The sequence below is a fragment of the Pleurodeles waltl genome, chromosome 3_1 (genome assembly GCF_031143425.1).
Source record: "Pleurodeles waltl isolate 20211129_DDA chromosome 3_1, aPleWal1.hap1.20221129, whole genome shotgun sequence".
Classification (NCBI taxonomy): domain Eukaryota; kingdom Metazoa; phylum Chordata; class Amphibia; order Caudata; family Salamandridae; genus Pleurodeles; species Pleurodeles waltl.
In genome coordinates, this window is record NC_090440.1 from 9,614,020 (window position 1) to 9,626,275 (window position 12,256).

General features: G+C 48.4%; 1 protein-coding gene across 14 annotated transcripts in view; it reads right to left on the reverse strand.

The window, feature by feature from the left end:
- The window catches only part of MADD (MAP kinase activating death domain), a 639,440-nt gene that overhangs the window by 441,589 nt on the left and 185,595 nt on the right, over positions 1 to 12,256 (reverse strand). For all 14 annotated transcript variants that reach the window (XM_069221634.1, XM_069221639.1, XM_069221632.1 and 11 more), the window contains 2 exons: positions 7,832 to 8,067; positions 7,493 to 7,649 (listed from right to left, as the gene is read on the reverse strand). In XM_069221634.1, coding sequence (XP_069077735.1) covers positions 7,493 to 7,649; positions 7,832 to 8,067 — 393 coding nt within the window. The remainder of the gene's footprint in view (positions 1 to 7,492; positions 7,650 to 7,831; positions 8,068 to 12,256) is intronic.

The window sequence follows — 12,256 nt, forward strand, 5'->3', positions numbered from 1 at the left end:
TAGGTTGCGTGAGTGGTCGGTGGGAGTTGGGGCGGCTCCGAGAGTGGCAGACCACCAGGAGTCATCCCATATGGAGGGGGTGGAGCCGAAGATGAGGACTTCTGTCTTGTCGGAATTGAGTTTGAGGCAGCTGCTCTTCATCCATTCACAGATGGCCTTCATTCCTTCATGGAGGTTGGTCTTGGCGGAGTCCTTGGTGAGGGAGAGGATCAGCTGGGTGTCGCTGGCGTACGAGATGATGTTGAGGTTGTGGGATTGGGTGATGTTAGCGAGCGGAGCCAAGTAGACGTTGACTTTTGCCGGGAAGGGGGGCAGGGAGATGGGCCGGAAGTTCTTGAAGTGTTTTGGGTCTGCCTTGGGTTTTTTGAAGAGGGAGTTGATCTTGGCGTGTTTCCAGCTCTCCGGGAAGGTGGCAGACTTGAAGGAGCTGCTGCTGATCTTCCGTAGTTGGGGTGCGATGATGGAGCTTGCTTTGTTGAGGATGTGGTGAGGGCAGGGGTCAGATGGAGAGCCGGATGATGTTGTTCATGATTTCGATGGTGTTGTTCTAGTTGACAGGTGTCCATTTGGCCTTTTCTTTGGGTCCTGGGGCAGTGGGTAGCTACCCTGTGCGAGGACTCTTACCACTGATGTCACTAGGCCACATACTGCTGCACTTCAACTGGAGAATCAAAAAGCTTGTCTCTCAGGAAAGAGGACAAGCAGCCAAAGTGACTCTAGGAGGTGGCAGCAATACAGCAGAAGTTTTAATAACATACCCTCTCAATGACTTGCTGCCGCTGCTTCTCTGAATAAGAACAGGAGTAAATAGTCTATGGACTTTGTTAACATGTTGGCCTGCGCAACGACTGACTGGGGTCACTTCAGGTCTAGCTGGCGCTGCTTCTCTGAATAAGAACAGGACTTATTTACAGGTAAGTTAAAGGATTCCATAAAATTACTATACCCCTCCACCCCCCAAAAAAGGAGCTGCCACCCTTCCATGGCCAGGATAGAAATCCAAAACTACATTCATAGGATATGTAGTCTATGGACTCTGTTAACATGTTGGTCTGCACAGCGGCCGACTGGGGTCCCATCAGGTTTCCTATTAAAGTCAAAGAAGTGCTACACTAACATCATGCAAAGTAGCACCTGTAGGAAAGTCACTCTTTCTGGCATGGTTGCTCCACTTCTTACCTGTTTATCAGTGTGTTTAGACTGTTTTCAGTGGGATCCTGCGAACCACGACCCCAGTGATTGTGCTCTCTCCTTACATTTGGTTGCTTTGGTATCCTTTACATCTCACAACTGGCGTACTGGCGTACCCTGTAAGTCCTTAGTATATGGTACTTAGGTACCCAGGACATTGATATACCAGGGGTCACCCATGGACTGTGGCATGTATCATGCCACCCATGCAAACTCTGTCTGCAGGCCTGCCATTGCAGCCTGTTGGAAAAGGTGCAGGCACCCTTTCACTGCTGGTCACTGCACCAGGTCACTGTAAGTCACCCTTTAGTAGGCTTTCCTAGCCCAGAGGGAAAAGTGCAAGGTCCCTGTGTGTGAGGGCACTCCTGCATAAGGAGAGGTGCCCCTACGAACTCCAGTTCCAATGCACTGGACTTCAGAAGTGCGGGGAAGCCATTTTACCCGTGTACTGGCCACAGTTAACTAACTACCTGTGGTCCAGCTACATAATGGTAACTCCGAACCTAGGCATGTCTGGAATCAAACATGTCGCAATCATCCTCCAATCCTAATGCCAGTATTGGGTGTATGATCCCATGCACTCTGGGGGCTCCTTAGAGGACTTCCCAGTATTGCTCCTACTAGTCTGCCAGGGTTTGAGACGTTTACGCTTCTGCAGCCCCTCAGACAGGTTTATGCCCTCCTGCTGCCTGACCAGCTCAGGCAGAGGAAAGCAGAACAAAGGATTTCCTGTGGGAGAGGGGGTGCAACACCCTCTCCCTTGAAAATGTGTTACAAGTCTGGGGAGGCGTAGCTTCCCCACACCACCGGCTTGCTTTGAAGAGACAATTTGGTGCCCTCCTTGCATAATCTGGTTTGCACCAGTCCAGGGTCCCACGATCCCTGCTCTGGCGCAAAACCATACAAAGGAAAGGGAGAGACCACTACCCTAACCACCACCACCCCGGGGGCGGTGCCCAGAGCTCTTCCAGGTGGCCACTTAATTCTGCCATCTGGGAAACAAGATGTGCAGAGGCCCCTGGGAGCATCTGGTTTATCAGGACAGGTGACTGACTTCAGTGACCCCTCTGATAGGTGGTCACCCTGCAGAGTGACCAAGCCCCCTGTTAGGGCTATTTACTGACTCCCTTGCAGGTAGGTCCCCAGATTCAGGGTGCAAGACTACACCAGGACTCCTCTGCATTGACCACTTCTGCTCCTGGCCACCGGAACCGCTGCTGGACTTCACAGGAAACAAACAAGCCTGCAACTCCCAAAAGGACCCCGCTTTGCAACATTGTTTCTCCAGCTCCTTCCAGAATTGCAACATTTCCACATCTGTGCATCCTCTGAGGTCAGCAAGACTTCATCTCCACCAAAGAAGCAGGCAGGACTCTTCCTTGGAGTAAACGAGTCATTCTCCTGCATCCGGGGGCACCTAAGCCAACGACATCTGGCTGCTGGGATCTTCTGCCATCCGGCTCCAAGAAGATTCTCTAACAGGTAGTGGTGAGGAGGGCTCCTCTGGGTCCTCTCCACCTACTGTCCAACTTAGGAGACGGTGAGCCCTTGCCTCTTCCTGCAGGACAGTGCCCCTATGCACTGCGAGTCTTGCAGCAACCAGGGCTTGTTGACTCTTGCGCCAAGGGTTCTTCAGGCCCGAAGTAAACCCGGCCTCCATCACCTCACCCTTGAAAAGACAGTCTCTTCTCTGCTGCTGATTGGGCCTCACTGCAATGTACTGTGCCTGCTGCCAGGGGGTTACCTGTGGGGGTTGCAACTGCTTCTGCTGGCTCTCCCGACTGCTGAGGGTCACCCCGGACTCCCCTCCAAGGGTCGAGTCCCCTGGACCTTGCTGGTCCCCTTCTGTCCAGAAGGCTTGTTGGTGGTCCTCCAGACCATCACGACTGGCTTGAGACATCTTCTGCACAACTCCAAGGACCTCTCTGCAACTCCCGGGCTCCACAGCGGATCATCTTCCATCATCGACCTGGATCCGCATCCACAGAGGGGTGGGAAGTGGCTACACAACAGCCCCACCTGCACACTCCTGCGTGAGCGGGACCTGGTCCCCTTCTTCTGGGTTCCACTGGGCTGGTCCTGCAATCTTCCTTTTCCAAGTCGCCTGGTTAGTCTATGAAAAGACCAGGTAACTTACCTCTGCTCTCCTGGTCACTGGGGGTCATCGAGGTACTTACCTCGTGGGGTCCAGAGTATTCCACATCCTTGGGTGGGGGACATAACTTCGCAGTCTACTATTTTAGTACATGGTTTGGATCCCATATAGGGTACTAGCTATTTTCTGCTAGTTCACCGCCAATGCTTGTTATTTTCCAATGCTAATTTCCTAATACGTATTGTGTATATATAGTGTGTACCTATCTCCAACTGGGGGACTGCCTATAAGAAATCTAGTTCAGTGCTACTGTAATAAAGTACCTTTATTTTTGTAACACTGTGTGGTTCCTTTCATGTGAGATAAGCTGCTGCGTGGCTGCTGTGGTATTACAAGTGCTTCACACTCCTAGATAAGTCTTGGCTGCTCACCACAGCTACCACTAGAGAGCCCTGGCTTCCAAGACATTCTCTCACTAAGTAACAGGGGCTGCCTCGACCTAGTATAAGGCACAAACACCCTGGGTTGGGGACAGAGCAGAACAAGCCTCCCCACCCTACAGGTTAAACTGGTTTTGGCCGGCGGTGGTGGACAACCAGTGCACACAGTGCCACAAATGGACATCACCAATCACCTGATTACACATACAAAAAACCTCCAAAACCCACAACATGCCTACGCTTGAGTAAGGGGAAGACACCCCAGCCATGTGGACGTTCTAGGCCTTTACAAGCGAGAGCCAGAAGGCAAGAACCCCCAAACCTGAGCCCCGGAACTCTACTTGCACTGCTGCTGTCACCATCACTCAGGATGAGGATTCATCCTGGGTGACATGTCAGCAGGGCAAGGAGCGGCTGACAAAAAGCACAGTAAACACATGCACATGTCTGAACTCACAAGAAGAAAGACATAAGAGCTTAGAAAAACCACACAGGGCAGTACATCTTTTCAATGCAATGCACGGGCTATATCCCACCAACACGGCCAGTTGTAGGGGACTGTGAGACCGCTGGAACCCAATCCTTTCCAAGCGGAAACTGGACTCTGGGGTCAAGAATTAGGAGTGCCTTTATACTGTAACATGCTAGAACTTTAAGGGCTAGAGGGATGGTTTACATGATTACTGATTCAGGTCAAGTGTGAAGTCTGCCAGGGTCAACTTAGCCCTATTTCGTCCTTAAGGTAATAAACTGCTTCCCACTCAGGTTGTTAGTGATAATGACAAAGCTTTTCAAATGTAACAAGATCTCAGTTTCTAGTCCGGAAGAAGTTAATGCTTCAGGTTTCCACCATTCTGCTGACAACTTAAGACGTTAGGAAAACAAAAAGATTAAACATTTCCATTTGGATACTGCATGTTGTATCAACTTACAAAGATATGCGGTGCTCTTTAAAGACCACATACGCTAAGCACATTATAAATTAAAGATTAACAGCCCATGGGTACACAAATACACGTGCCATAATGCTCACCAGCCCCTTGCTTTCATCAGATCAGACACTTCCTTTTCTTGTATACCAGGATTGATGCGGCTGAAAGCGGTGTCCTTGAGAAGATCTAACAGCCACTAACTGTAGGCAGCTGGCTCTTTGTATGGTGTACTGAGAGGGAGTACACTCTGCAGAGACTCCAGTGGATCCCAAAAGATGTGCGGAGGCAGGAATAGATGGGTCTAGAGCGCTACTTGTGGTAGTGTGGGTGGGCAACTAGGCTTATCAGGGAGTCATGTAAAGCGTTTGTTGTACTCACAGAGGCAGTAAATGAGAGACACACTCTAGGAATAAATCTAAGACCAATTTAGAAAAATAACAGTTGCTTTTATAAATGCTTTGAACCAAAGAACTTCATTATAAGGTTAGCAGTTTTTAAATAAAAAATAATTTCAAAAATCGAAAGTGCAATTTTCAGAGTTCTTCAAACCTATAGGGGGAACACAATGATGTAGTTTCCCAGGTAAGCATATGGCTTACGGTCCGAGTCTGCCGGGCTTTTGGTTAGCACCAGGCAATGTTCAGGTTGGTACCAAGGCCTCAGTAGCACAGGGGTGGCTGGGTGCAGAGGTCAAAGTTGGAGTCAGTGCCAAATGTTAGAGAGAAGGCTAGGGGATGGTTAGGGGGCACAAATCAGCACCAAACTTACACCCTCAGGTGCACAGGGGCTGCAGGGTGCAGAGCGCCAACGCAGTGTCAGGCGTCCAATACTATCCAATGGAGACAGGGGATAGCCTCTGCGGCGCTGCTCACAGGTGAGTAAAGCAGTGTCAGGGGTCGAACTCCTAGAGCTGAGGTAAGTACAAGGGGGGGGGGGGGGGGGGGGGGCATAAGGCAGCACCAAACTTACACCCTCAGGGGCACAGGGGCACCTGGGTGTAGAGGGCAAAAACAGCCCTGGGCACACAATGAACTTTCATGGAGGAGATGGCTTACAGAAACGGGCTGCAGTCTCTGGCTAGGAGGCCGGGAGAGGTCAACCCACAGCTGCCCAGGTAAGCTGAGACCAGAGGTCGTAGGAACACTTACAGTTCAGCTCCCCAAGGCACAGGGGCTCCAGGTGCAGCAGTGTCTAAGCGCCAGAATCACCTCATCGAGCAGGCCCAGCTGGGGGGAGCCGTTAGGCTGCAGGCATTGCTGGGGAGTCCGGCAGGGGTCAGCCAATGGTGGACTCTTGGTTGGAAGCGATGCAGAACCTCCACTGGATGGGTGGGCCACTTGGACTTGGGCCCGGGGCGTTGGGTGCAATGGTTACTTCTGGTGTCTGGTTTCACGGTTCCGAATGCAGGCTTCTTTAAAGATGGTTTCTTCTGGCCAGGTCCGCTGTCCACAGGAGTACTTGGTCTTTCTCGAATGCAGACAGTACCCCAAGGGTTTAGAGACCGCTGGGCTGCAGGACAGTCAACTTCTGGGTGCAGGTTTCTTTGGAGGCTGCGGACAGACTGGTAGGGTTGGGGGAAAGTCAGCTGGTGTTTTCAGTCTTCTCTGCTGACAATGGGTCTGGCTCTTCTTAGGTTGCAGGAAACTGATTCTGGGTTCAGGGATGCCCCCTAAATACTGAATTTAGGGGTGTAACAGGGAGTGACAGGTGGTAGCCAAAGGGCCGCTCACCTTTAAGGTGATTACACACTTTCTATGACCACTTCCTTTGGGAAATGGCATAGCTCTAACTGTACTGGCTTAATTTCCTTTTTTTATGCAAGATGGTGGAATTTAAAAAGCAGTGTCCACTTCGGCTTGTCCACCCTTAGGGGTGGGACTGGCATGAAGTGTGCACTCCCACTAATTTACTTCATTTTCCCACCAACCTGCTGCCAAAAGTGGGTTCTGGAACTGGGGGCTGACCTCCTCCACCATTTGGAGAGGCCTGAGGTCGCATTTCAAAGGCCCTGGAATGTCCGTCCTGCCTGGTAGAGGAGGTCACATCTCTGCCCAGAGCAGGCCTTTGTTCTGAGTCCCCAAGGGCACTGGCTCTCACCGAAGGGTGCTAGAACTTTGTCTAAGATGGCAGAATTGGGGGCACCTAAAAGGTTATTAATAAATCCAACACTGGATTCAATGACGGTGTACTAATAAGAGATGTTTGATACCAGACATCCTTATGGCCAGTGAAGCCATCATGTAGCTGTGGAACTCGTAGTGATGGGTGTCCAGCACACGTACTCAAAATGGCTTCTCTGTTCACTTACTACGTCTGAAAATCGACAACGACATAGCAGGGGCATGTCTGTTCCTGCAGATATGCCCTCACATGTAATATAATGCACTCTGCCTTCAGGGCTGGAACGCCTGCCAGAGGGTCCACTTGTGTATATTGCATGCAGTGTAAGGGGACGGGGCACACAGGCTGTGTACCGTCATGTTTTTATTTTGGGCCTCACCAAGATACGCAGTCTGCAGGGGCAGCACTGGGTGCACTTAGGTAAGAGGGTCCAGCCCTCGGGGGCCTTCCATTAGTACCTCATGCCCTAGGTACCAGGGGTACCATTTACTAGGGTGTAGAGTCACAAATAAAGGTTTGCCAATTGCAGTTTTAGGGAAAGAGATCTGGCACTGGTGACCTTTTTAATAGGGACCTAGAGCACTTTCAGTCGACACTGCACCAGAAATGAGGCAAAAAGTGGGGGCGACCATGTCACAAGAGGCACTTTACTGCACCAACACATACTCATTCTATGCCTGCTAAAAAAGCCTGGATGCAGTGGCCCCACAAACCTGTCATCCGTAGGGTCGGAGTCATTCTCCTTTTCATTCGGGATGCTCAGGGCCTCAGCCAACTGGGAATTTCCATCGTAAACCCGGTAGTAGATGGGCTGGAGCTGGTGTGCGTACCACTTGGGTTTGTCTCCAATCAGGGATGGATCAAACATGTCTTCAAGGGAAAATAGAATATTATAAAGTTACTCTGCAGCACAATACAGAAAATGCAAAATAAGCAGCCAAGCAAGAGACAAACTAAGAAGTGGGAACTGGGAAGAATCATGAAAGCTCAGGGATAAAATACAAGGAGGGCAAAGTGTTCAAAAAGAAAAGGCAGAGAGAAGCTACACTCACTGTTGTGAATCCTCTGAAAGGCGAAGTTGGTGGGATTAAGCGACCACTCTCCGAAGTACTCCACAGCCTGCGTCTTGGAAAGCTTCTCTGCAAAGGCAGTTTGCTTAGGTCGGGAGGCAAGAAACGAGCTTCCCTGGAATGCCACCACAGGCCTGGGGAAGAGCCGCAGCGTGCGTGTGTGCATCTGGAACCCATGCAGCACATTTGGAGAGTTAAAGAAGCGCACCATAGCCACTCTGGAAGAGAAAAAAGTATATTTATTAGAAACTACTTAACAGCACACAGGATAAGAGAAACTATGTACACACTAAAAGTGGCAAGAACAAGGGCACTGAGCAAAGCAGACAATGTATAACACAATTTACTGTGAACACTACAAGAAGAGGACTTCGTACAGCGCAGCTCTTTTGTAAGGAAAGCCTGCAGCAGAAACCACTTAATTTAGCAGACACAGGGAAACCATACGTCAAAGATCAAACCATTGTTGGAACTTTCCAAAAACAGAATCACTCACCCTCCTCAGGGTTAGCAAACATCTTTGCTCCCCCAAACCCTCCACCACACCCGTTCCTTGTTCTAGACTTTGAAAACCAGGGTGAAATCAGAGATGGAGCTTTGTGCTGGTGGTCACAGCCCCCAAAACACCAGCTCGGTACGTTTTTCTTACTTCACAAACCTACTGCATGTTTCCAAATACAGGGAACTGGAAAGTATAAGGACTGGAAAGTGATGGCACACAGATTCAAACTACAGCTTTGAGAAAACGAATGGTAAACACTGCCTGGGCAAACTGAACATGTGCTCTGAAACCAACAGGCTTACTCCACAAGCAAGCCGAATACATGTCAAGTAGGGCCTTCCACAGAAGTGTACTTTTGGTAAGGTACAGTGGCTGTCTCGTAAAGATCAAGGTACATTTTGGGAGAAGGAGCTGTTTGCTTTTGAACAGTGAGAGACACAAGAAACAACCTAACAGGTGACAAAAGTCTGAGTGACTAAATCACACCCCAGGAAGCCAACAAAATGACTGAGTAATACAACTTCACCAGGACACCAATGGAAAACCTCAGTTCCGCAAAGGCAGACTGCAAAGAGTTTGAGGACAGAGTAGTGCAAGGGCTCTTGAAAGAGCACATCTCAAATTTAAACTCAAACTGAAATCTAAACTGAACTCAAAGAACCGCTGCATCTCTCAGCCTTAAGATAAAATATTAGTAATTCGGCCAGAAACACCATCAGCCAAGTAACAGGAAGCCCTGGATCTCATAGGACGATTTGCAAACATATTTTGCTAAGGATGACATTTCCCCAGGAGGAGCAGATACGAGCACAATTTAACAACTCATGGCATGACAGCAAAGGACATCTAGGTCTCTACCAGCACCAATGAATGGAAAATAGGTTAGAGGTAGGAATTTAAGTGGGTGTTTCTGCTCTATTTTAAGTCCAAGACCAAATATAAGCAGCTGGACACATGGAAAAGCTACACCCCTGTAACAAGAGCTCTCCAACATTTGCAACTTTCACAGATTTACATGGTTTTCTTATTCTCAGCCAATGTTACTACAGCACCATGTAGGGAGTATCCACTGAATGTTTATAACTGCGAGACAGGGGATGAGGTTGCATCTGTAACCACTGCTCCCCAGAGACTTCCATTGCTCATGTCCGAGAAGGAAATTATGCAGCTTCTGAATGTATGGAAGATGCCAACCCGGGAGAAGAGCACTGTAGTTACAGGTAAGACACTTCTCCAGCACTGAATTTTTCATAGATTTACATAGTTAAATTAAGACTGTTAAGAGATACCATAAAAAAACTGATTGAGGGATGAGGCTCTCTAGGGACGTGTTCTGGCCACCTAATATGTCAGGCGTCACTTGCCTGGATGGCACTGCAGAGATGCCTGTAAGACATGGGGTATAAGGATGGCCAACTTCCTGTGCAGGTATGACAACAGAGGTGACTTCCGGGTTGGTAGGTAAGGTCCATGACTCTTAAGAGTGTTGGTATATTTAAAAAGATATGGCTGCTGCATTGACTGCGTGCTATAAGAGTTCATATGTGGGCTCACCCATTGATGGAACATCACGTTTAGACACACTTGACCATGGAACTGTGCAGTGCCAACTGGGAAGCGCTTGATCTGCTGCTATCACAAGAAGAGATTGTAGAGGCTATACTGGCAGGGAATCCAGGACAATGCTGGACCCCAATGGGTGTCCTCACAACTAGTTAACAAATCCACTAGTCTACTGGTCCCACACCTCCTGAATATGTTCAATGAGGCCCATTGTTTGGCTACGAGACGACATCCAAGTTGCCATGTGCTATCACTTCTTGGTCTTCTTTACCAAAGAAAACTTTTTTATTTAAGTTCTTGCAGACTGATTGTTGTCAATCTTCACATAATGTATTCAGATCAAAATGACTTCATGCTGGCACAGAATGCAAGTTGCTTCATTAGACCTGTACAGATTTTGTCCCAAGGTCAGAAACGTTCTTACCCTTCTACACAACTATTAGTGGACTTGGAGAAGACCTTTGTTTCTCAAATTGGTGATTTCGGTTTCAAGTTATTCAAAAGATGAATGTTGGTCCACGATTTCTGGTCTGCATCAGACCCCTTAATAATAACCACTTTGTCAGGGTTCGGATTAATGGCATTGCATACAGGTTCTTAACAGAGAGGCACTAGGCAGGGATGCATCCTTTTACCCCTGCTGATGGCCATCGCCAGAGTCACTGGCGGGATCCGGCCTGATGCCTTAGTGACAGACTTTCAATAGAAGGATACGGAGGACCAGGACACATTAAGCACCTTTAACCGCGAACCCTAATAAACAGGTCAAAGACGGATGCCAATGAAAGACAAGTAGCAGCAAGCCTAGTTCTCCTTCAGGTCATTCTCCACTGGAATCATCAGCACGAGAACCCAAAGAAGTTTGAAAAGATTAGCCAAGTCACATTTGATCAATTAAAGACAATTCTGCAAGCTATGAAAATACTATGTTGGACAACTCCATATTTTCTTTAAGCAACAACAGCCTATTGAAAAATAAACTCACCACATAAATATGGTGATAGGAAAAAACCTCGCTCACAACCCTTTTTACTGGAAAAGTTAAGGCAACGTAGCCAGGTGGGCTGCAGTCATGTAAGGCTCCAAATCCTCCAGCATCCCGTCATACTCATGCCCCCCTTTTTTAAGTCCACACAGCACATCACGGTGTGCGCCTTCAAAGTCCTTATTCTTCCCGACATAAAGGAGGGAGAGTTGCTGATAGTTTTAATGGGGACTTGCCCGAGGGAGGACTAGGTGGCGCCAATAATAAAATGGAGGGATTTAAATCAATGGGTGATGTTTCCACATTTCAAGATGGAAGGGATACAGCTAATGAGATTCTTCTGGCTCAGGATTAGATGATAAATCAAAGACAATTATTTTAAAATTCCTACACACGAGCAACATTGCAGGAACTTGGCTTTTGGACAGGAAAACAGGTTATGGCGGTTTACTTTGCTCTTTCTTCTGCACCATAGTGTTTTTTTTCCACTGATAATCATAAGATCTGAATAGAAAAGTGAATCCCTATTAAAGGGGGTGAATAGAAAATGCAAGCAGGAAGGTTCCTCAGAAAGGCCTGTCCTAAATTGGCATCTGCTCTAGAATGTGAATCAAAATAGTAATTTAAATAAATGTGTGCACAGACCTCCAGGGGTGCTGGTTTATACATCTCTGCACTAAGGACATGCCTTCGCCTGGCGGTAGTTGCAGATTTACCTCCAGAAAATTTAGCTCTGAGTGTACCAAAGTCATTCTAGCTCCATCGTAGAACAATAATATGCAAGTGACCATCTGCCTGGAGAGCGAGTCCTCTGAAGCAGCCAGGCCTGCTCAAACGTTTGCTTGCTATTGAAGCAGGTTTTTGAGGCAGTCCTGACGGATACAGGGATGCTGTTCCAGATCCTAGGTGCAGAGATGGAAAAGGCCTGTTCCCTTGTTTCTTCCTTTTGACATTTCTTAGCCTTCGATCGGATGGTGTCCTGGCCGCTGGTGTATCAACACTGACTGGAGAGGGTGAGCTTGTCTGAAAGATACGCGGATGCTGGCTGTGATGAGCTGGTGAATGATGCAGGTGGTTTTGAACACGTTACGGGCTATCGAGGGAACCCAATGGCGTTGCAATGTTTGACACTCTTTCCGAACAGCAGAAATAAGATCTAGCCAGGGTTCTCCAAGCTGTCATAACACTCCATTCGACAATTCGGGCTGTAGATGCCACTCATCATTCACCAGATATCGCTGTTGACTTATTCTGCTGTGACAATAAGGGACCCTGCAGGTCGTTCACAATCTGGAAAATGCCCTGATGTTCCAGCCACCCCAAAGGCACACTCTCTCTACCTACGAGACCAAGTGTC